The sequence below is a fragment of the Camelus bactrianus genome, chromosome 1 (genome assembly GCF_048773025.1).
Source record: "Camelus bactrianus isolate YW-2024 breed Bactrian camel chromosome 1, ASM4877302v1, whole genome shotgun sequence".
NCBI lineage: Eukaryota > Metazoa > Chordata > Mammalia > Artiodactyla > Camelidae > Camelus > Camelus bactrianus.
The window spans coordinates 74,754,482-74,779,974 of record NC_133539.1 but is presented as its reverse complement, the minus strand read 5'-3'; the positions used below and the strand labels follow the sequence as shown (position 1 = coordinate 74,779,974).

General features: G+C 42.1%; 1 protein-coding gene across 17 annotated transcripts in view; it reads left to right on the top strand.

The window, feature by feature from the left end:
* USP13 (ubiquitin specific peptidase 13) overlaps positions 1–25,493 on the top strand; it is a 128,693-nt gene that overhangs the window by 80,347 nt on the left and 22,853 nt on the right. For all 17 annotated transcript variants that reach the window (XM_074367386.1, XM_074367388.1, XM_074367457.1 and 14 more), the window contains 6 exons: positions 5,492–5,580; positions 7,955–8,077; positions 9,428–9,454; positions 12,264–12,407; positions 13,750–13,916; positions 15,376–15,529. In XM_074367386.1, coding sequence (XP_074223487.1) covers positions 5,492–5,580; positions 7,955–8,077; positions 9,428–9,454; positions 12,264–12,407; positions 13,750–13,916; positions 15,376–15,529 — 704 coding nt within the window. The remainder of the gene's footprint in view (positions 1–5,491; positions 5,581–7,954; positions 8,078–9,427; positions 9,455–12,263; positions 12,408–13,749; positions 13,917–15,375; positions 15,530–25,493) is intronic.

Sequence of the window (25,493 nt, the reverse complement as noted above, 5' to 3'; positions counted from 1 at the left end):
CTAGGGTTTACACGCCATAGCTGTCACAGCCTCTCTTGTGTGAGACCAACCCAGTAAGACAGGCTTGTAATCTCTATTATGTGCAAGGGCTTTTTTTTTTCTTTTTTTAAAAAAGCAACTTTGTAGTTTATCCTCTGTAGGGAATTTGTTTTTCCTTTCTTTTATCTGCCAAGAGGGTGTAGCAGAGAATCCTTTCTTCCTGTGGCAAGAATGATATTAATGAAGAAATTATAAAAATACTTAGGACAGTCTTCAGTATTTAAACTCCACTGTGATAGGTTTTAATTCCACAACTAAAGATTTGGCTTAAAGTGGTGACTGTGTTGCTACCCAGAGACCGGGGGTCTCAGTGCATCACAGGGTGGACATCACGGCTCCTGAGCGTCCTTCCAACAAGCAGCTGCTCAGGACATGGTCAGGAGGTACTCTGTTTCCATATCGTGAGCCTTGTATCAGGTACAAACTTCTTTTCCTCCACTTGACACCTTAATTGACTTGATACAGTTAAGTCCTTGCCAGCACCCTTCATATCGTTGGAAAAAGAGTACTTACAGTGGCATAAGAAGAGAGGAGGGCTGAAGGTTAGGCTCTGGGACTCTCACCACTTTTAGATACTTCTCAGCCATTTTCTTCTAGGCTAACAGGGCCCTGGCTGATGTGAAGGGAGGGGGATGGACAAGCTACTGCTGGTTTTTTAATCACAACCTCATGTAGCAGTCAAACCTCAATCCCTTACTCTCTGTGACAGCATCCCCCAGGATTCCTCTGTTTCAGATAATCAACTTCATGTGTTAAACATGGAAAACCAAAAAGAATTTATTTCAAAAGCTACGAAAAAGCCATCTTTTCTTAAAATAATTTCTTTCCCCCAAGTTTCTTTATATCCAGATGAGATTAATGATAATTCAGTTATCAGTTATCCGTTGTGGGTTAAGTTTTCACCCTAGGACTGCTTGGCTTTGGGGAGGGGTGTGTCCTTGCAGATCACAGTTGGTGAGTTCAGGCTAAGTGTTTGAGATTCACTTCATTACAACATGGACCCATCTTTGGGCAGTTAAAAACCTACACATAATATTAGTAGTGGAAACAATTAATTTTTTTCTCTTAGCTTTATTGAGATATGATTGGCATACAATGTTGGGTAAGTTTAAGGTGTACAAGTTGATTTTATTTATTTATTTATTTATTTTCACTTATCAACAGTGGGCTGATGAGTGCTGAAACATTAATCCTTCTCTTTGCCCTTTCATTCTGATTCTGTATGGAAGGTGGAAGCAATCTAGGGCCTGGCAGCCTCAAAAACCCCCAGCATCAGGTGTGCGCTGCAGAGTGGTCATCTTTGGCCTGGCCGCTTGGTCGCCGTTCTCTGCTCTTCAGGAAAGCGGCCCCATGTCTTAGGAATGCAGGGTGTGACCTGCTCTCTGGGCCTGCAGGAAGGAGCCGCTCCTCACTAGGAAAAGGCCCGTCTTTGTGGTGGAGCTGGGAGGCATTCACCTTCCCCAGAGATGGGATTTCTGACCCTTGGCTAGCAGCCAGGAGACCTGGATTCTTCGTCTGTCCACTTCCCAGCTTGTGGTCTATCCAGGGGCAAAGTTGCCGCCCAGTGTCCTTTCATCTGAAGGGAGGAATGACGCCCACTGACCTGATTTTCTCCTCAAATGCTACAGAATATTTAGTTGCAGGCAGTGCTCATATAATCATCTAGAATCCTTGAGGAGAGCTTTCTGCTGTCTCTAATCCTTCACAGTGGATTTAAACATGTTTTTTCTCTTTTTTTACATATAAATGTGCTCTTATGGTTTTATGTATAGGAAAGAAAATTAATGCTAGGTGTATCACAATTGTTAATAATTGAAAACTGGCCTTTGTGGGAAAGGAGAAAACAGTGTTTTAGGGTCAGAAAGCAACTACCATTTATGGCACGTTTTTGTTCCAGGTTATGTGCTGAGTGCTTCCCATCAGCTGTCACTGAACCCTCTTAGTACTGTGGTGGGGCGGAGCCATTACATATTCTCCCCATTTTACAGAGGGGCGAGTAAAAGGAGAAGTCATTGACCGCTAAGTGGCGGACTTGGAATCATTCATGTTCGAAGTTTGAACTCTTAATCCTTGTTAGGTGTACAGTGTCCCTTGCTCCTTACCATCCTTGCTTATGCTTTTATCTTTATAATCCTTACATAGCCTTGTTTATTCCTTATTATGTCTTATGTTTCAAATATTAGTTTAGGGGAAGCCAGTTCAGTGGATTCCTATCAGATCTTTTTTCTTTCTTTTGTCCAGCAATCTAGCCCTGATCACCTTATGATGTTAATTTGGGGCCTTGAGTTTTTCTTGTGTGAGACCAAAGCCTTTAAGGCCAGAAAGAGGCAAAAGATGTCCTCTTGGTAGATCTTGGGTCAGAATGGACCAGACATAAAGACTCTTCCCCTCATCAGCCCTGAACGACAGCGCCTCGGACGGATGCTGGCATTCGGAAATTCCATTCAGCAAGCGGCTATGACTGCTCACCTGGTGTTTTCTAGGCAGTGAGTTGAAAAGACCTAGTCCCTCCCCTCAAGCAGCTCACAGATTAAGGATCAACAGGGAGAAATTTTGTCTTGACCTTATCATTTATGAAGAGAAAAGCAGGGTATGGGGTTCCAGAGCCCAAGCTTTAGGTGGACTGGCAGTGTTTGAATTCTCAGTGTAGAATTTACTAGTAGGTGACCTCGGCCAAGTGACCTCACCTCCATAAGCCCATTTCCTTTTATGTAAACTGAGGATACTGATAAACTGAGGATAAAAATAGTACTTTCTCTATAAGGTTGGGGTGAGGACTAAGGCGAGATAAGCTGTACGGTGCTGTGCACAGTGCCTGGCAGGGTAGGTATGTACTGTAATTGTTACTACATTATATCTATCTTTTTTTTGGCCATGGATTGTACAATTTGGCTGTGGTTGATTAATTATTATATTTTCAACATATTTCATGGAAAGGATAGAACTGTATTTTTTCAGTTGCCAGGTTTTCAATAAAATAGATAGTCTTAATTTCCAGGAGAGGGACAGTTATATATATTTTTCTTAATAAGGCTTTCATAGTGTTTTTGCCTGAATTGTAATTACTGAACAATTGCTATATTTTAAATAATGGTAATAGGTTGTCAATAGACAATGCATTAGTGTTGTCAGACAGGGTTCTAAGCGCTTAATGTCTTAATTCATTTCCCATAACAGTTCTTGAAATTGCTCTGTGTCTATCTGGATCTTTTTGAATGATTTATATTCTAATGGTCTTTATTAAATACATAACTTTTTAAGAAAATTTTTAATTCCAGGAATTAATTTTAGGAATAAAAGAGTAAGTGGTACATAATTTATAACTTTGCTGGATTTAACTAACAAACTTAATGTCCCAAACCTGCAATTAATGAATGTCAGGTGTTAAGTTAGAGATTGATTTGAACAAATTTATGTCGAGCAGTTACTACATGTGTGATTCAACTTGAGATCCTATACAGGTTACAACGATGAATTAAAGAATATTTACCCAACAGGGCAAATATAATGTGGGCATCGTCTAACCTGCGAATCTACTGTTAGGTTGGTAGTTACCCATAATAAAGTGATGTGTTAAATTACCCCCACCCCAGCCTTGAGTTCCCTCCGCTGCTCCCCACTCCCTGGTATTGCCAGCTGATTCCTCACCCAGGTTCTGACCACATAACAACTGCAATCGTCTGGGGGTTCCTGAACCAGATCTTGGAAATCACAGATTTACTAATGACTTTTGCTTGATTTCACTGTTATATTTTCCAGATTTTAAATTAACGTGGTAAGAGGAAGGGGTCAGGGAGGTGACATTTTTTACAGTAGTTGAAAATATCAGATGGAGTTTGTTAGTTTTGGTGAAATTGAGGACTCTAATATATTTAAGAATGATGTTTACTTCTCAAAAGATAGGAAAACCTGATTAGAGATAATACGTAATTTCTGGAGCGTGAGCCAGGCTCATAACAGATCAGTCCCTTAGGACAGTTAATTGCTTGTTTATTTTTGTTTTGTTTTTTGTTGTTTTTTCTTAAGAACTCCATTAAGTGATTGCCTGTACCCTTCTGCCCTCCTTGTGATGGAGAACTTGAGATATAGAGAGGTTAAGTCACTTGCCCGAGGCAAAATACAGATCAGTGACAGACCAAGTTGGTGACCAAGGCCTCACAGATTCTGGCTCTTTCATGACGATAATCATGCACCTCCTAGTGTTCTGGGCAGTTTCATATCATTTCACGAACACTGTGCAGCCCTGCAGGTAGATGTTATTAATACATCCATTTTGTAAATGTGAAAATGGTGCCTCAAGGAGGGTCAGATTTGGAGTGAATTAAGTAGCATCCAAGTGTTTTGATACCCTTTGGATAGTCCCTCAGCCCCTGTGCAGTGACTTCTCGTCTACACTAGGGGGCAGTAATGTATTTGCATTTGTTTTCTGAACTCTAGGAAGATGAGCTCTGAATAGAAGGCAAAGACTAGATTTTGAAAAGTGGACTTTGTAGGGAGCGTGTTCTGAGATCTTTTATTTTAAAAGACACCTATGGTATCTGTCTACAGCTAATTTTCTTTTTTCCATGTACCTACTACACCCACTCAAATAGAAATGGTTGTTATAAGCAAGATAGTAAATGTGGAGAGAATGAGCTGGAACCAGGCATGAATTTGGTGTATAAATTGAATAGTTTGTGCATGAAATTGTCAAACTCAAGTTCAAGCAATTCAGCATTCCTGAAAGTTTGAAGGGAAACTCAAGACATTGACCATATGTATTACTTTTTAAATTTAAGGCCCAGATTTAGATATTTTAGGTTCCCCATTATATATATACACGTATAAAATACACACCCACACACCCACACACCCACCCACCTACCTACCTTTAGGAACCTTGTAACCGTGGATTTTAGCTACAGTAGTTTTTAGTGAGGCCCTAGAATTTACAGCTGTCAACCTCAACCAAAGTTCCAGTAAATCCTCCTGATGCCAACTCTTTATCACAAGATAGACTCTTGGTGGAATTGGGGGAGGTGTCAGATTTCTTGGGGAGCTTTTTAGACCTCATACACAGACGTATAAAGCACACGTGCCCCCACACACCTACATATGTGTATACTAAATCCCAGCAAGGGTTTTAGAAGAAAACATATTTCTGGTTGAAGACAACTTTCCAGAAATATAAAATGCCACAGCAAAGTAAAAGTAATAATTTTGCAACATGCCCAAAATCCTTCTCCAGGGACAGTGTTCTCCTCTGTTAAACATTTTCTTATTGTGAAGAGGCCAGGATGAACGGTGAAGGGGTGAGTGTGTGTCTGCTCGTGTCTGCTTGCGTGTTGCTCCTCTTCAGTGCCGTCTGGGGAACTGCTGGGTATGCCTCAGACAAAGCTTTTGATGCTTCATGAACTGTATTCATAATTCTTACTGCCTTGTTTCATTGATCTAATCCCCTTGTGTTTCCCAGAACATCCCGCTTTGCCTCATTCCCTGAATACTTGGTAGTGCAGATAAAGAAGTTCACTTTTGGTCTTGACTGGGTTCCCAAAAAATTTGGTAGGTATCTTTTGCATGCTTTTGCTTAAAACATCAAATTAGCCATTTGAAAAACATGGCATGTGAAAGAGCCCCTGGGGTTGGCTGTCAGAAAGTTTCATTACATTGCTTTTCCATGATTCCCACCTTTCTCTTTTGAAAGATAAAAATATATGATAAGCATTGACAGTAAATAAAAAAAAAAATTGCCACATGCTAACCCATCCCTCTAATAATAGGTTCTGTAAAGACCAGATTCTAGGTTCTGGAAAGACTGGATTCTAAGAGTGAACAGGACCTTCACATTGTCAAATAAATGATGCTTCCCAAACTTTCACATGATCTTGGTGAAATGCTGATTCAGCAGATCAGGGGTGGGGCTTAGGATTCTTCATTCTAACAAGCTCCCAGGTGATGCTGATCCGCTAGTGTGGCTGCTCCAAAAACCATGCTTGGGGGTGTAAGTAATTGAAGATACACTCTCAGCATCTCTCCTCTGCCTCTGAAGCGGGCAGGTGTGGCTAATGGCATTTGCTTAAATCATACACGTTTTAATAATAACGTGAGTAGTCAGTTGTATTAAAAAGTCAGGAAAGGGATGTGACTGGCTTAATTGGGCTTTCTTCTTGCTGATCATAAAAGCCCTTGACTAGACAATGTATAAGAACATTTTCTTCATTTCAGTCTAATGTCAAGGTGTTGTTAGGCTGTCCGCAGTGCTGTGGAAGGATGTCCAGTTTTACCCTCTGGTTTCTCAAGCAAGTACCTCGGACCATTTGCCAGTCTTTTAAAGTTTTTATGTTGAGCACTTAAAAAATCACACAAGTCTTATGCTGGTTAATTAAGCACTCATCTGCTCATCTAGAGGGGATAGGTAGGAAGAATGTAAAATTAGCAGGAGTGTTTTCCCAGAGACCTCTGGCACTTATGGCTTACATAGAGCCCGTTTCCACGTGGCATCAAGCAGCCTGGGACTGAGTCTGCAGCATCTTTTGTTTTTCCTGGTGGAGTAATTTTGTGGGCAGGGAGGAGGGCAGAGGGTAGGTTGTTCATCACTCAGCCTTTCCTCGTGGACCTGAGAAGTTCCTGAGAGAGAAAACTGACTTCTAAAGGCTGTGAACTGCCTCGAAAACAGTTTTCTTATTTTCTTTTGTCCTTGGAATTTCTGTAAAGGCTAAATTCAGAACAGATCTTGTAGGCTTGCTGACTTTAAAGCAGCCCCAAAGCTTTCATTAATGAACCTGAATTTTTCTATTGAGGAACAATTGTATTGATTTTGTGGGTCAGGCATTATGTTTGATTTTGCTGTCCCCTGAGATTAAAAAAAAACTTTTTAAACTAAGCTTTTTCCGTGGCTGGTTGTTTTAGGATTTATGTACCTGGCATCATAACTGTTTTGGAGGATAGTGTTTTCAGGTTCTGTTTGCTAGCCCAAGAGACATACCCTGCACCAGCGTTTCAACCCATTTTCCATTATTACCCTATCTGAGTGTGTGCAGTACTCAATCTCAACAGGCTGTTAGACTGATACATTTTTTATTTGAGTTAGTCAACGTAATGACAGCTGAGCTGAGAATGTTAAAAAAAAAAAAAAGTCCCTTAAGATGAATACACTTGAGATTCAATTAATTTCTTTAAAGCTTCATCCTTTTTTATTACCTTAGGTCGAATAATCACAATACCAGTCATGATCTGAGAAAAGACATAAACTAGGGGTTGCAGACTCAAATGCCTAACCAGGGTGATAATGTGAATGAAAGAAGCAGGCTGGGTCTGAGAAACATACAGCTGTAGCTGCCTTGGTCTTTCTTGGGTATTCCTGTTTTGAATAAAGTCATGGATTAGGAAAGCTGTTCTCTACCATAAGAATCAGAATCACATAAATATGTTCTGGATCATGGGGGCAATAGGGAGTGGTGGGGTCTGTAGCAGACCGGCACAGGGGGCACATGTTGCCTAGAAGCTGAAGACCAGCCCCAGGCAGTTGTCACCATATGAGAATACGCTACAGCCTTTTGTTTTTCAAAATAAGCTGGAAATCTGGATGTTCAAATTAAATTTTCTGATTTAAAAATTGGAATTTGTTGCCACCATTTAAAAAACATCAAACAAACTGGGCAACAAACATTCTCTGGGCTACCAGTGTGCGACCTCTGGCTTACCTCATTTGATCTTGTTCCGTGTGAAATCCTGCCACCCCCTGTATTTCCCCTGATTCTGCATTAAAATCTAACTAGTCTCAGTGATTCTTCTGGTCCAGTGCTTTACTCAGGGAACTATAAAGCATCCCTTGGCTCTGCCTAGACACGTGTGCATAGAGTTAGCAGTGCTGGTTTTAGGAGGTGATTGTGTGTGTTTGGAGAGTCCAGTGAATATTATCTTTCTCATTTCACAGATGTTTCAATTGACATGCCAGACCTACTTGATATCAACCATCTCCGAGCCAGGGGGTTGCAGCCAGGAGAGGAGGAACTTCCGGACATCAGCCCCCCCATAGTTATTCCTGATGACTCCAAAGGTACCATATTCTGCCAGCAGGACCTTCTCGACCCATCCCCCGCTCCTCTGCTGGAATAGTCCTTTTTCACCACTCAGCTGTCCCTTGGTGCCTTCCTGTGCTGTAACCCACCATAGACACACAGATGTGAAGCCTGGCTGCACCTGTAAACTTAAAATAGACATGAGAAGTGGCACGGACCCATCGTGAGCAGTCGAAATGGACCTGCCACAGAGGGCAGCAAACCTCCAAAAGGCTTTTAGGTTTTGTTGCCTCTGGTCTTGCCTCCCTCCCTCCTCTTCCCCCTAACGCACCTGTGGGGAAGAGGAGGCCTGTGTTTTCAGTGGGCTCTTAGGCTAGGGGTCTGTGTCATTCCTTTGGACACCTAAAGGGCAAATTCAACAATATTATATGCATTGGTTTTAAAAATCTAGTCTGCATCTCACCACCCCAGCTTCGTCACTGCTTCACAGCAAGACAGCAGTTTGAGTTTCTCATTCACTCTGTGAATGCTTAAGTAGTCATTGTTCAGAGTCCTTAACTTTTTAAGGGAAAAGGACATGCAAAAAATAATTGCCTTTTTGAGTCCAAGAACAGCATGGAGAAATCTTGGTTTCATGAGTAGCTCAGGCGTTCTGATGAAATCACTTTCATTCTGAGTTCGCTTGCTCACCTGTTTACTGTTCACCTTCCTAATGAGTTAATTAGGTAAATCAGCTAATAGTGCACTAAACAGAGCACCCTGGGCCCCTCTGCCATGGGGTTTCCCATCAGCTGAGCCACGAATATTATGGGTGATCACGTTCAGGTGCAAAAGAAGGGTAAGGGGAATCCAGGAGGAGCAAGAGAGGGTCGAGACGGTCACATTGTTCTCTAATGCCCAGTCAGATGCTAGTTACAGAGGATGGCCAGTAGGGGAGGGGCTGTAGGTGGGACAGTCTGGGTTAGTGGTACAGGTGGTTCATTAAAGGGGTTCGAGGAAGAAGAGATCAGTCTGTGTGACCGAGAAATACAAGATGGTTTGCTAGCGTTGCTCCTGCTTTCTCTGATGCTGATAACAGAATCCTTGGCCAGTAGTTATATAGAGCTCTTAGAAGTACAGGGAGAGAAATTATCTGGTTCATTAAGATGATAAGCAGAGCGTCATGTTTTTATCTGCTCTGAATGCCCCAAACCTGGTGTTTTCCTCTCTTTACTGGAATGACTTTATCCTGCAGGCTGGCGGGGGCTGCGTGGGGAGTGGAGGGGCTGACAACTGTGTGGGATCTCAAGGGGTGGGCGGTTGGTAAGTGCTCTGGATTAACTCTTTCTTTCTCTAGAACTCTCTGCCATGGTTTGATCTCACTTCCTGCCTTCTCCTTTAATTTCCAGATCGCCTGATGAACCAATTGATAGACCGTATGTATCTTTTACATTTTTTTCTCAGTGTCCTACAGTTGTTACTGGCCTGACACGCTTATCTGTGGGGGTTCAGTAAAGGGGTGTTGTTCTCTGCGTGTGGATGTGCAGCTTTTCCTGGGTGGGAACCATTCTTGGTCTGCAGGTTGAGGTAGCGGCAAATCTAAACCAGTGACATGGTGATGAGGTGGCTCTGTGGTTCAGGAGAGCGGCCGTTAGCGAGAGTGCCAGCCAGCCCTGTGATGGAATCTTGGCTCTGCCACTTGTGACTGTGTGACTTAGAATAACTGACTTAACTTCTCTGAGCCTCAGTTTCTGTGTGTGTGAAAGGGGGATAATGATGGCTTTTCTTCCCCTTCTGGCTGCGCGAGTAGGCCTCTCTCTGCAGTGGTGGTGCAGTGGCCTGTCACTTTCTCCACTCCTACTTCTGGACACGTAATGAAGACACACGACTGCCAGGACATGGTAGTGTTAGTTAATACTCTTAAGGTTATTAGTTTCATTGGATTGCTTTTTAGTTTTGTAGCCTTTTAGTTCCTTAATCCTGTGGGAGTTGATGCTCTTGGTTTTCTAAAAAGAACATTTAAAAAATCAACTATTTATAGTGAATAACTTACGTATTTAGGAGGAAGAGGGAGTCTAAATCTTCTTGTCTGTAAAGCTGTTCTGGAGACACCATTGTTAATTTAGAAGTTCAGGTGTTTTACATTGCAAGCACTTTACGTGTTGATCAGGTGTCTTCGACCTTCATATATCCTTTCTTGGGTCAATTATGATTTGCTGATTGCTGAGAGAAGCTGTTAGGGTCAGTGTGGGTCATGGGCAAACCACTGCCTCTGAATAATCTGTACTAATAACAACGGCTGTTACTAATTTCGAATGGTTACAGTGAGTCATGTTGTATTTATTACTCCACAGATTCTTTCAACTGTATATAACCTTACTATTAATACAAAGCCCAGATTCTCACTTGATTATCATGGTAAGAAGGGCAGAGCAGGTGACATTTTACAGAGGTTAAAACTGAGACCCAGGGAAGTTCAGAGACCCAGAGCTGGGACCAGAGCCAGGGCTTGGAGATGAGTGTGCGTTTCATGTCACTTGACCTTTCCTGGAATGTGAGATGTTTGCTGGCTGCCCCTGATGCTGCAGAGAGCTGGCCTCCAAGATCTTGCCCCGGGGAGGTGATGGGTGGTTGAACCTGCCCGTATCAGAGGAGCCTGTCTGACCTCAGCGCTCAGCGATTTTCCAGCGTTAAGTGGTTTGGCCACTGATATCCTCCTGATCTAAGCCTGCTGTCTTACCAGCAATTACCCATATTCCACAGGAGAAAACAGAATTAGTGGAGGTTAATTTACATTTACATCCTGTCTTTCTCAGATTTTTAAAAGGAGTAACTTTGATTGTTTTCTTACTACAGAAGTAGAAACATATTTGGGAATTATGGATTAGCAATACGAGTCACCTCTGGTTTTAGCGCCCATCCGTGACCACTGTTAGCAGTGGGTACCTGTCCTTCTACTGTTCTTTACCTGTGCCTGGTTCGTTTACAGAGAAATGGAATTAGACTTTTCAATTTAATAAGCTGTTATATACATACATAGATAGCCTTATTAAGCTTCACTACTTAACTGCATTCTAGAGAAAAGAGTCTTACAAAGAGTTTCATAGTTTCTTTCCTGCAGGACTTTGGAATTTTCACTTTGTTAGCTTACATTGTAAATTTCTAAGTGGAGAATAGAGAATGTATGTTTAAAAAACTTACTTGACCAAGGAAACCCCCTGTTTTGTGGTTCAGTAATTGCATCTCTCTTAGAACACTAGGATACTCTGAGACACAATTTGGGAATCACTGTCTGACATTATTGCTTTCTTAAAAGTTTATCTTGATAGGATGTTCTGTGTATCTTCTTCATGAAAGAGAACTTTGGTAACACATTTTCAATATAATTTTTGTAGGACAGGTTTCTCTGTTCCTGAGTTGTACTGACTGTTGTCTTTGGCTGAGGTTTTGGTAGATGAGAGACCTCAGGACATGGACACATAAGGGATATATTTTGTGCTCCTGTTCCCAACCCACCTTTGGTGTAATTTGAGAGCACGTGTAGGTGTGTCTGTGTACACACACATACAAGTGCATGTATGCATATCCATAGAAGCATGTATGTATATATACATATAAGTCTATTTGTGTGTGTATATACACACACGTGGATATACACATCTCTGCCAATATCTGCATATTATGAAAAGAAAACCTGTATCTAAGCTAAGGTTAAATTTGTAAAGCAATCTTAATATCTTAAGTGTATACAATTGAAAAATGCATTCTTTCCTTCTATCTTAGCATTAAGCTGCTTACTTCCTTTGATTGTAATATACCTGAAGGACCGCTATAACTTCCTGTGAGATTTAGGGAACAGGCTCTTTGGCATATAGATAATGTTTTCCTATTCAAATTTCAGTCTGGGAGAGGCTGCTGTGGAGGTCTTGAGAATGATCTGAGAGGCTGAAATGGTTCTGGGAGCACGCTAGGTCTAGGTCTCATAGGAAATTAGAGAATCGTTTGTCAGTGCTTGGATTGTTCAGGTAATTGCCATGGTTCCTACTTAGGCCAAAGATGAAAATTCAGCTCAAATAGCTTACTATTTGGATGGCTTAAAACTAAACACAGTTAAACCATCATCTGCGCATTAAATGAAAACAGCTTCATCTTTGGGTAGCTTGTGGGCAAGGGGACCGAGAGAAGCTAAGACAGAAGAAATAGGGTTTACTCTCTTACACCAGCATGTCCTGTTGTGCTCTGTAGCATCAGACATCGATGAGTCATCAGTGATGCAGCTGGCCGAGATGGGCTTCCCTCTAGAAGCGTGCCGGAAGGCTGTGTACTTTACTGGAAATATGGGAGCTGAGGTGGCCTTCAACTGGATCATTGTTCACATGGAAGAGCCAGGTAGGTGGTCAGAAAATGGAATGACTTTGGAGTCTGAAACCATCTTCAGTGATGCTGACTAAGCCTTGGTCCTTCCCTATCCTCTGAATGTCCTCTAAAAAATGACTTTTCAGCTCACAATATGCTGTGTTGGGGGAAGAAAGATTTTTTTGCCTGTGTAGCAAAGTCATAATTTTTGTATTTTATCTTTTTTAAAATAATAGCTTAATTGGGATATAATTCACCCTTTTAAAATGTATAATGTGGTAGCAAAAAGACCATTGAAAAATGTGGGCATACTATATTTTATTTATCTTTTCATCAATTGATGGACATTTGGGTTTTTCCACTCTTTTGCTGTTATGAATAATGCTGCTATAAGCCTTTTGTGCACAAATTTTTGTATGGACATAATGGTTTTCATTTCTCTTGAGTAGAATTGCTGTGTTATATAATAATTCCGTGTTTATGAGGACCTGCCAAATTGTTTTCAGCCGTGTTTGTACCATTTTGCATTCCCAGTAGCAGTGTATGAGGGTTCCATTTTCTGCACATCCTCACCAAGCCTTGTTGTTGTTTTTGTTATTCACATTCCAGTGGATGAGAAGTGGTATCTCATTGTGGTTTTGATTTGCATTTCCCTGATGGCTAGTGATGAACATCTTTTCATATGCTCATTGGCCATTTATGTATGTTTGGAGAAATGTCTATTCAATCTTTTGCCCGTTTTTAAAATGAGGTTATTTGTCTTTGTTAAGTTCTAAGAGTTCTGGATACAAGTACCTTAACAGATATATGATTTGCAAATATTTTCTCCCGTTGTATGGGTTGTCTTTTCACTTTCTTGATGGTGTCCTTTGAAGCACAAAAGTTTTTAATTATGTTGAAATTCAGTTTATTCCTTTGTCACTTGTGCTTGTGGTGTTGTATCCAAGAAACCGTTGTGTAACCCAAGGTCATGAAGATTTTCTCTTATGCTTTCTTCTAAGGGTTTTGTAGTTTTAGCTCTTACATTTAGATCAGTGATCTGTTTAGAGTTAATTTTTGTATATGGTGTGAGGTAGGGGAACAACTTTATTCTTTTGCATGTGGATATGTGGTTGTCCCAGCACCATTTGTTGAAAAGACTGTCCTTTCCCCATTGAGTGTTCTTGGTACCTCTTGTCGAAAATCAGTTGATGTGGGTTTCTAGCTGAACTCTCAGTTCTATTTGATTGGTCTCTCAATCTATATGTTTATCCTTATGCCAGTATCAGACAGTCTTGATTATCATAACTTTAGGTACTTTTTCTTCTTAGCTCTAAAGTGTTGTTTATTTCAAGACCCAGAACAGAAAAGGGTCTGAGTGTGTTGCTTTCCCCAGATTTTGCTGAACCACTGACCATGCCTGGTTATGGAGGAGCAGCTTCTGCTGGAGCCTCTGTTTTTGGTGCTACTGGACTGGATAACCAGCCTCCGGAGGAAATTATAGCTATTATTACCTCCATGGGATTCCATCGAAATCAGGCTATTCAGGCACTACGAGCAACGGTAAGCATGAGAGACTGTGTGGGAACACCTTCCTTTTATTGGAGGTGGTTTGTGTTTCTGTCAGTAGCAGCTGAAACTTTCTAATGTCCTTTGATCATTTAAAATCATGTCTGTCTCACGCTATACCCCACCATGCCCCACAGGGATTTATTTGCTAAAATAAATGATTGAGGGAATCGTACAGAGATTTTAAGAATAGGAGATTTAAAAAAAAGGAGGGGGGGGGAGATAATACAGTAAGAGCAAGATGACCAAAGTGCAAGAAACTGTATCATCTTAATGTTTATTAGCAGGAGGTCAGAGATTTGACTTGGAGCTCGCTTGTGGTCTTAGAGCTAAGAAGAATGCTTGAGATTCTGTGTTCAATAAGGCAGTTCTTTAGGAGAAATCGTGTTTTTCTGACACCAAGACCTTGGAGCAAGGTCTCTGAAAAATCCTCATAGAGAAGGCTTCTTGGAATTCTCTGCTTCTGTTTCTCTCTGCAGAGAGGAAAGATTCTTCAGGTATTCATGAACACCCTGATGGTATCAGGAGAGAAGGGACCATGAGACTGGAGGGCAGATAGAAGTCTTCCTCTTGTAGTGCAGATAACTGTTGAATATCAAGGGAAAATACTTATTTTTTACACCATAATCCATTTTTGAGTGGATATCTGCTCCCGATTCTTTCTTGCCTGTCCTGGCTGGGTGCTGGCCGGGGTCCCTTGCTGAGGTCACAGCAGCTCCCACCTGGCTCATGGCAGTATGGTTGGACTGTCTATTTCCCTTTAAAATGCTTGAAATGTCTCATCCAGATTCAGTTGCACTCAGGATACTTGCTTATGCCCCACTTATTTTACTTGCTTGATTGTTTAATTTGGAGAATCTATGTCTAAATGATATGTCAAATGGAGGAAGACGGAAATGTTTTCATGGTCTGTTGATTTGAACTACATGGAGTTCAGTTTAAAACAATTTCACTTAGCTAACCAGTGTGATCATCACTAATCAAGGCATTAATCTTATCTCTACTGCTGTTTGACCATTCAGCCAGCACTGAGGGAGAGGAGGCCCTGACACAGGGCCCGTGTTGGCCCTCTACCCTGCAGGGTTATCTGTGGCAAATACAGTTGGTAGAGAATATAGTGTGTGCAGTTAGTGTGGCTTTGGAAGGGGCTGCACTTGAACAAATGCCATTCTCTTTGGCTTTCTGCCTCCATCATCATCAGCGTCAGCCTGCAGAACTGCTGAGCTCAGACTGAAACGGGCTCTGGAATGCCGAGCTGCTTTCTGCTGAATCCAGCGACAGACCTGGGTGGGGAGACTTGCACAGTGTCAACTGACAGTGCGTTTCACGTGCAGGGTCAGGGCTGCTTACTCAGATGCCCTTAGGACTAATGAATTCAGGCCTAGTTTAAACGGTCAGGAGAGAATGAGGCCCAGGGACTGCAGACATTGTAACAGTGCTTTTGTTTTATCAGAACAGTAACCTGGAAAGAGCACTGGATTGGATCTTTAGCCACCCTGAGTTTGAGGAGGACAGTGACTTTGTGATCGAGATGGAGAATAATGCCAATGCGAACATTATTTCTGAGGCCAAGCCTGAAGGACCTAGAGTCAAGGATGGATCTGGAAGTAAGTTCTCGTCGTAGGGATTGCGGGAGCAGCTGTGAGTATGCATTTGGCTCCTGCCCTCCGCTCCCGCTCGTGCGTGTGTGAAAACTTTTGCCATCCTTCAGAAGTTGGCACAGGTCCCGTCTCATACATGGTGTATTTGGCCACTTTGCAGAGGCCAGGGTGAACTCAGAGAGTCTGGGACAGACTCACTGTCATGTCACTTGGTAGTGTGTGCGCCTCAGTTTAGCGCCAGCTCTTCGTCTAGCCTGGAGGTGGAATTTTATCCTGGACTGTGGACGTTTTTGTCCAAAAGACAGCATTGATTTTCATGGTGATATATTTGAAGAGTTGAAAAGCACCCTTGACCCTGTCGTTGCCCAGACCTACTCCTGGTCACTTTCTGAAGGCTGCTGGGGTGGCAGGAAGAGGTGCCTTCTCACGGCAGACACTTGGGTATGTCATTCTGTGCCAGGCACTGTGCTAGGCACTTGTCATATAAATGCTTACTTAGTCCCCACCACACCCCTTCTGCAGATGAGAAGACAGAGTCACAGAAGGATTAGGTAACCTTGCCCAAGGTCACATAGCCCTTCAGAGCTGGAGCTAAGAGTCAGACTCAGAACCCGTGTTCCTCACCACTGTGATGCCCTGCTTTTTGGGCTGGCCCTGCCTGCAGGCTACTGGCCCCGCACCTCCTCGGTCAGATCCCCGCCTGCTCATCTCGGCGTTGCTTCTCCTGTGCCCCCGGTGCCCACAGCTCGGAGGCCTGGTCCTGTAGCCACGTCCTCCACCCCGTCTTCCCTACCTCCAGGCCTTTGGTCAGGTTCCTCCTTTGATGGGACTCACCTGTCTTTCCCGTCACTGCGCACTGAAGTCCTCACCGTTACTCAGAACTTGGCCACAGATTCCATTTCTCTGGACGGCTTCCCCAGGCCCTTGTCCTCGGTCCCTTTGTATTGCACATGCTGGGCGCAGTTACACCAGGGCCAACAGCACCGCCGTGTGTGTCATGTTTCAGCGTCACAGCAACCTGTTATTACCTCCATTCTCCAGATGGAGAAACTGAGGTAGAGAAGGCGAAGTAACTTGCCGAGGCCACATTGCTAGTGCTGAGTGGAACCCGAGTTCCAGCCCAGGCAGTCCGCCTCCAGAGCCCGTGCCTGGAGCCACTGTAACGTAGTGTGTTCTATTATCAGAGGTGTCACATTCCTCGTGCAATAAAATGAGTTACGTACATACCTGTGTCTCCCAGGCGCCTGGGAGCTTGTGGAGGACACAGACCATATGACTTTTATTAAGCTTGTGGTATCCAGCACATAGAAATTACCAAGTTAATAATAATTGGATTTAATTAAATTTACTATAGCAGCATTTGTTCCTATAATCATTTAGCTGCAGCTCTGCTCATTAGTGGTCTAGACAGACCTAACAGGGGTGTGTTGATCTAACTGTGGAGACAGAGAGCGGAAAGGAAACTTACTTCATTTATATGAGATAGGAATTTCTTCACTGAAACTCTTTTCGATCCTGAGTAGGTAAGAAAAGGATGAGATGTAGTTCTCCCGACTTCCATGTTCATCTAACGGGTCTTGTATTTTTGGAAATCACTGACTCACCTAAAGTATTAAAAGCTGTAATGGACAAGTTACTGAATAATTCATGGTTTTGTGTTACATGTCCATCGGTTCTCTGATTCCCTGATTTTCTGTAATGGACTTTTCCTTAGGGGTGGTGAGTTCCTGCAGAAGAAATCAACCACAAGATGGGGCTATTGTAAAGCTGCCAAGATATTTGGCTGCAGAGGGAAGGAGAGTCTGATCATTAGGGTTTCCTGTCTTCTGATGGAGCTTGCAGGGGCCAGCTGCCCTCTGAGATGGTCATTAATGACATGGACCAGCCAGATCATCTCCCTAGGCTCACTGAACTCCGTCACCTGCAGATGTCCCTGGCTTTTGAGTTGCAGCGTAGAGAAGGATGTCATGATGATGTGTTCAAGCACTCTTAAATTTAAATGCACTCTGGGCCAAACTCTATGGCCTTACTCCTTGTTGCTTCCAAATTTAGAGCGCTTGTGGGCGAGGGTGGGGAAGGAGAAAGCACCATGAGAAATCACACAGGATATGCAGAATCTATGGGCAGTAGGAGGTGAAAATTTTAATTATGCAAAGAGCATAAACCACCCTAACTCACTCAATGCATTTTGCATCTGATTTTCTGGAAGAACAGATATTTTTAAAGTAGCCTTTCCAGCACTGTGCCTGGCCCATGGGAGGTGATCAGCAAGAGAATGGCTGAATGAAGAATTAAATGAATGCTAGGTGGTGGTGGGCAAGGGAACAGTGTTTTCAGTGCCTCCACTAAGTGCCATCTGGAGGAACTGGCAGTGCACTGCTGTGCTGTATTGCGTAAGTCACAGGAAAGGGAAGAGGTGATTTCTTATACTTTGCTGCATTAGCACCTGAACCCATATGTCAGTCACGTTTCTTTTTCCTTTTACAAAAATTAACATTTATGTTATTTTTCTTATAATTAAAAGGATATGTGATAATTTTAGCAACTTGAGAAAATACAGACATATGAAAGAGGAAGATAAAGATCCCTCACAATCATACTACCCAGTCATAACCACTGTTAAATGTTTGGTGTATATTCTTTAGATCTTTCTTTGCAATATATAAAAATGAATATAAATATATTTATAAAAATATGACATTCTATTCTATACGTGCTATTTTTAAAAAGTGAAGTATAGTTGATTTGTAATAGTTTCAGGTGTACAACATAGTGATTCAGTAGTTTTATAGGTTATGCTCCATTTATAATTATTACAAAGTAAGGGCTGTATTTCCCTGTGCTGTACAGTGTATCCTGGGTGCTTGTCTGCTTTATACTATACCTATGTATATTATATAGCCTCTCTTTCCCTAACTAAGGGTGTACATTTTGCAAATCTAGGTCATTGAGCATATATGAATGATGTTTCATTGTACCATAATATGTACATATCTAATTTTAGGCCAACTAGTTATTATTTAAATAAAAGACAATTTCAGAAAGTTTTAAATAGTAGGGTTATTTGCATATTCAGAAGGTGATGGCCACAATTTTTAAATAATACATTTCTTAAAAGGATGAATTCAGTGCCCAGAAGTACAACCAATGCCTCTTTCCGTCCTTATGCAGGTAGTAAGTACTTGTTCAGCACTTAAGGTTGTTTCACTTCTTCCCTCCTCCCTTCCTCCCCTCCCTTCTCTACCAAAAATGATGCTGTAATGAACATTCTTGGGCTCTCACTTATTATTTCTCTAGGGTAAGTTTCTGGAAGTGAAGCTTTGGAGTCAGAACTGCATAGTGCTGAGGTTTTAATACAGATGCCCCCATTAGCCCCCGGAAACACAGCATCACCGTGTGCTCCTGTCCCATCCCTCCAGGCAGTGTGTCCCATGGGCTGCGCACCCTGCGTGGTTTTCATATCTTTATTGCCTAGTTGTTTTTCTTGTGTTAATCGCTTCCTCATTGCCTTTGGCCTATTTCCCCATTTTTATTGAGGTTTTTAGATTTTTTTAAAAAAATTGATTTGTATGAGAGTTTCAGATATTGTATATTAATTTGGGAATACCTCATATTTTTACAATATTGAGTTTTTCTGGCCAGAAACGTAACCCTTTTCCTTTTTTTCATTTCCCCCTTCTCCTGCCCCTGCAAAGCTATATGGTTTTCTTTATATATGTCCGTGCATTTCTGGTTTAGTTACTTCTCAGAATTAATTTTCTGTGTTACTTATGAGTAATATTTTTTCCCATTATATTTTCTAAATTGTTTCTACTGAGTTTTGAAAAGTTCCTGACCTTGTAATTGGCCATTCAGTGGGTATTTGATTAGAATTACACTAAAGTCGTAGGTTCTACCCTGGGAGAGGGAAATGTGTGTTCTGTGTAGGTGGGTTGTTTACATTCCCAAGATTCCCAAGCTACTGCTTTTTACTTTTGTTTTGATTGATGAATTGGTTGGGACATTTGACCTGGAGATAATGAAGACATTTTAAAGGTTTAAGCACTTGCTATCTAGGAGAAAAATGGAGAGCCAAAACAGACAGGGAGACAAACCAAGTAAAGCCAACAAGCTCAGTTTTCAGGGTTCTTTTGTAAGTAGCTGAATTGCTGAGCCAAACTTGTCTAAGCAAAAAGGGATGTCTTGTATCGTAAAAGACAAGACTTTCCTGGAAAGTCCCAGGAAGACTTGCCTTCGGGAATGCCCTTGACTCTGGGACTCAAACCCTTTTATCTGGGTGTGTCTCTTGGCTCTGCTTCCTTGGGGTTGGTTCCAGTCTCAGCCAGGATCTCCGTCACGGCCACAAGGTGGCTGCCAGTGCCTCCTACTGCTGTATCTTTCCAGGTTAAAATCCAGCAGAAGGAATCTTGTCCCACAGTTCTCAGCAGAGGTTCTGGGCATATGAGTGTCTGTCATGTACCCTCCCTGTCATGTGTGAGCTGAGAGGAGAAGGGTTGAGCCTCTCAAAGCACTGGGTTGAGTGTGGTCCTAGACCAGCAGAATCTGCATCACCTGAGGACTTGTTGGAAATGCACATTCTTGGGCCTCACCCACACCTTCTGAATTAGGACCACTGGGGGCGGGCTTAGCAATTGCGGTTTAATAGGCCCTCCAGGTGGTTCTAATTCAGCTTAAATTGAGAACCACCACCTTAACAGCAAAGTTAGGTTACTCTTTAAGAAAGAGGCTAGTGGCCACTGGAACATCACTGTACCAGGTTAATGCTGAAAATAATGACAAGGTAGGTGTTTGAATTGGAAAAAAAAAGTGACTATTACAAGGACAGGGATTAAAGAAGCACTTGTATTAAACTCTTCCTTTAGGAAATACGTTAATTAAAAATGACTATTGCCATCTTTTTGAATGAGGAAGTAGTGTCATTGCATCAGACTTTTATTTAAATGTTACCTACTTTGATTAAAAGGGTCAGTGCTGTTAGCACTTGGTGAAGTCACAGCTGTCCTTTATGGGTGTCCACTAAGTGCCAGGCCTTTCCGCTACGGCTTTTCCCTCCTTACACGAAGTATTCAGAGGAAGAGGCGGTAACTGACAAGGTTATTGACTTGCTTGTGGTAGAACCTCCTTGGAATTTGGGTCTGGCTGATTTTAAAGATTGCATTTTCTCCTTTACCCCCTATTGAGTCATCTTACTTGAAATTTTCTGAATGGGAATGGAGGCAGGAGTCCTTTCCAGAAGGCTCTATTTTATTGTCATGTCCTACCCATTTTAAGGGCTACATTTGACTTTCTGTTGAGTTTTTTAAATTTTGAAGAAGTGGGCAATGAAGCCTTCAGTCTGACCTCTCTGGGCTTCTACCCTTTGCAGAATCATTTCTGTTTCTGTGTTGCACTTTATGAGCATTTAATTTTTCTTTTTTTTAAGAACTCACTGATTGCTAGTGTAATTAAAATGTGATTAGGCTGTGATTACTCAGAACCTGCTCTGGCTCCTTCAGCCATGCTGCTGTAATGGTGCCGACATCTGCTGCAGCTGAGGCTTTTTCAGCAAGGGGAGTAGAGAGACGTTTCATTTCCATAACGGTGGGGCTCCCGAGGCGCAGGGCTCCCTAAGGAATGCAGCCAGGACAGGCTCAGGAAAGCAGAGGTGTGGTGCCCAGGGAAGTGAGCCCCAGTGGTCCACTTGAGAGCCACACACACTCGCTCAGTCCATCTGGGCTCTCGTTCTCATCCCACGTCAGCATCTATCCATTTCAGTGGTGCTACTGGAAGTCAAGAGGAAGCCACTCTGGGGAGTAAACTAATTTACACTGAAGTGTGGGTGACCGAGAACTATTAAGCTTGGCGGGAAGTGTCTGATCTTTGTTGTTTAGGCAGTATAAAAAAGAGAAGGCCTGGTGGATTGGTAATTTTGAGCTGGCTGGGGTTGAAGAGGCAATTTGTCGACCTTTAAAGAGTCTGTCCATGTTGTCAGCTGCCTTAAGCTGTTATTGATGTACCCAAATCCTCCTTTTTCTCTTTTTGGGAATTCAGTGGTTCTCTAAAAGCTCCAAATCCACCCTCTGCCCCACACCATGCACCTGGGTCTTGTCTTGGAGCAGGACTGAGGGAAACCAGGCTGTGGGGGATAGAGATTGTTTGCAGGTGGAAGGTGTTTGTGAGTCAGATGTTGGTAAATTGGGGATGACATGTTCCCCTCTGTTGGTAAGGGATGGGTGATGAAACAGATTATTCAGGTTAGGAAGATTCAATTGGAAAACTCAGTATGGGTTTCTCCCTGGAATTCTGCAGGGCCCCTGGGGTCTTGGTGGTGGTTTCAAGGAGTCTTTTGGTGTTTCTGTATTTTGAGCACTCTGTAGCCTCACTAAATAGTGTGTCGTGCCCTCGTGAGATGCTGCTGCTTTTCAAGTGGTTGTAGATGCTTTAAAGGCTTATAAAATATAAATTAACTGCACTCTTGAGTCTAGCGTTGCTTTTGGTCATTATGTGTTACTGAACTGTAATTTCCAAAAAGGCAAAAAATCATGACTGTCAGGTACATATAAACAACACGTACCACAGGTTTTCTTTGAGTCATTAATTAGGGAACCACTTAGTTGTCAATGCAGGTTCAAAAGCATCTGAAAAGCTAGGATATTTAAAGATAATTTGATTGCTGATCTAGATATCAAATTAGTGTCTTATCAGGATCGTAACTCCTTGAAGTTATAGGTGTTGACGGAAGAAAAACACACAGCCTAGAAGTTGCAAATTAAGTTTTACCCAGGGACCTTGCTGAGAACTACAGCCTGGAAGACAGGCTCTTAGAGAGCTCTGAGGGACTGCTCTGAAGAGGTAAGACAGGAGACAGAATGTATGGGAGTTTTTGCTTAAAAAAAAAAAAAAAGTGGAACATGAAAAGATTACTGCTAATCACAAAAAACAGACATCACAAGTTAATATTCTGAGTGCTTTTCTATGTATGGGAAGATGCAAGAGTCTGCGCTCACTGAAATCATTCTTCAGATTTGCATCTAACTCTCTAAGGCTAGTATCCAGCGCATAGAATGGTTCCTGTGTTTTCTCTGTACTGAATTCCCCTCAGGGCACGCCACTGGGGTGGCTGCAGTGGCTGATGGCTTGATCCTTGTAGAACCGAAATGGCCGGCAACACTCCCTGCCCGCAGTGCCCTCTCTTGGTCATAAATTCCACCAAGACTGGGGAGGCATTTTGTGACCAGTTTGTCCTGCAGCACTAAGAATTCTCATTCCTAGGTCAGACGAGGATTTTGTTGATAGGCCATTCGGTGTGCTGTTTTTGAATTAGACCCTGTTGGCAACCTGAAGTTCTCGGGATCGTCTGATTCCTGCTGGCTTATTATGATCCAGGAAGTGTTTTCCTTTATTACTTCTTCCCATATCTAGAGTTGCACTGTTACGGTTATTCTGTATAGAGCTCTCTATGTGATCGATGGCCTCAGGATGTGTAGACACCATTAATTTTGTCAGAGGCCTGGTTACACATCAGGTAAAGCAAGAGACAACAGTCTTACAAAGCAGAAGATCAGTCATCTAGCGAGTGGTGTTAGTAAGGTCATAGCACAGCAGAGAGAGAGTCAAGGTATAGACAGCCTGAAACAACAAAGAGAACAAATTAAAACAATGGTTAGTGTAACTGGTTGCAGTCTGGATTGCAGTAAGTCATCAAGTCCAGAGGGGGAGCCAGCTGGAGAAGCCAGATTCGGGAGGGCCCAGGTAGAGAGGGAAAGATAAATGTTTCTTTGTGCACAAAGTTATACCTTATCAATTTGCTGTAAGTCATAGTTAGCATAAGAAGAAAGGGTTTCTGGAAAACAATGATTAAAAGCCACTAATATTTCATACAAAAAGTCATAAAATTATAAATCATATTTATCAGTTCATTCAGTCCTATGTAATTAATTTTTGTTGATCTGGATGAAGCCATCATTCAGTCCTATGTAATTAATTTTTGTTGATCTGGATGAAGCCATCAGGTTTTCCATTGGTTTTGTAATTTCTTGCCCACTTCAGTGGTTCGTTCTAAAAGTAGTTCCGTGATATGTGTAAGTCATCAGAAACTTGTATTTGTCAGAAAGTCTTTTTTATGGATCTTGAAGGTCTTCATTTTCTAAAAGCATCAAAGTAAAACAGTGACTGTCTATAAATGACAGAAGACTTTAAAATGACATAGTTAAAGATATCATTACAATGCAGTTGACAAAAAACTTGGTTATTTCTAAGATGTACAACATTTTAAGATAGTAACTAGAATTATGACTGGTAACATTCAATTATGACTGGTAACCAGGACATACCAGATTTTTAGAGATTCCATATAATTTTTGGAATATCCATACGAATGACATTTACCCATACAATATAATGCAAGAAGGTTTATCACCATCTGTTTAACAATGTTTCCCATGTAATTTAACATACCAAATCAATCTAATTAGTTTAATATCTTTCTTTGGGATGTTTCAGGGCCCTTTGAAGCATCCCAAAGTTTGCTAGAGGTCAGGAGAGCTTCATTTAGAATTTGACTTGGGGAAGTTTGTCAAAGATATCAAAAGGTTTTAAAAAATGTGGTCAAATGGGATCCTAGGTCACTGTGACACAGTACTTATTTCATTCAACCAGGGTGACAATAAAAGGTTTTAAAGGCAAATACAGAAAGTTACAGATTACTTAAAAGGTAAAGAAACTTTAGTCTGTTATGAAAAGCAGATCAGTGTTCCAAGGAAACTACAGAGGGCAGCTCTAGTGCCTGATGGCTTGATCCTTGTAGCCCTGGGATGGCAGGCAGTCTACACGGGCATACCTTCGCCGTGCTGTGCTTAACACATAGTGCACTTTTTACAAATTGAAGGCTCGTGGCCACACTGCGTCAAGCAAGACTTTTGGCACCATTCCCCAACAGCATTTGCTCACTTTGTTGCCTCTGTGTCACATTTTGGTAATTCTCGCGATATTTCAAACCCTCCACCAGCAAAAAGATCATGACTTGCTGAAGGCTCAGATGATGGTCAGCATTTTTTAGCTATAAGGTATTTTTTAACCAAAGTACATAAATTGCTTTTATAGACATAATGCTATTGCACACTTAATAGGCTACAGCATCGTGTAAACATAGCTTTTATATACACTGGGAAACCAAAAAATTCCTGTGATTTCAATATTTGCTTTATTGTGGTGGTCTAGAACTGAACCCGCAGTGTCTCTGAGGCATGCCCATGTCTGTTCCACTGGACAGAATTTTTTGGTACAGGTCAAAAATCTACACGTTAACAAGTAACTTCACTAAGTTTGGAACCCTTCTTTAATCAGTAGTAAGCAGTGAGATGAGCTAAGTTCATTCCCCTAGACCAGGGGCCAGCAGACTTTTTCCCTGGAGGGTCAGAGAGTGGACCTTTCAGGCTTCACAGGCCACACACTTGTCATCTCATCTTTCTGTCCCTGCCCTTTCCCCCTTTCTCCTTGGCAGTATGGAAGCAGGCTGTGGGCTGGATTTGGCCTCTGGGTCATCGCAGTACGCCAGCTCCTACCCTAGACAGTCCTTGGGTGACACAAAAGGGCCTTCTGCTACCTCGCTTGCTTTCCAAGTTTTCATGTAACGTTTCTAACAGTGCTTTCTCAAAGAATAAGATCTAAATACAATCCCTATTTTGGTGGGTGGGGTGGTAAAATTTTGATATTAAAACATTCTTCATATTAGAAAAGTTGGGAACATTTTCCCAAGTTCGAAAAAAGGCAAGTTTTGATGAGAGAGGGAAGTGGGAGGGAAGTTGCTAGTTTCAGACACGGACTCCAGCTGTTTAGAGGGACTCCCATCGGCCGGGTGTTGGACATACTGGGTTAGGCAGTTTTGCCCAGTGTTTCCAGGTCCTTTGAAAGTTTCTCTGTTGAATGTCAACATTTTAGGAACGATTTACCTTGCTTCAAAATGCATTTTCTGTCTACAGAAAAAGGGGTA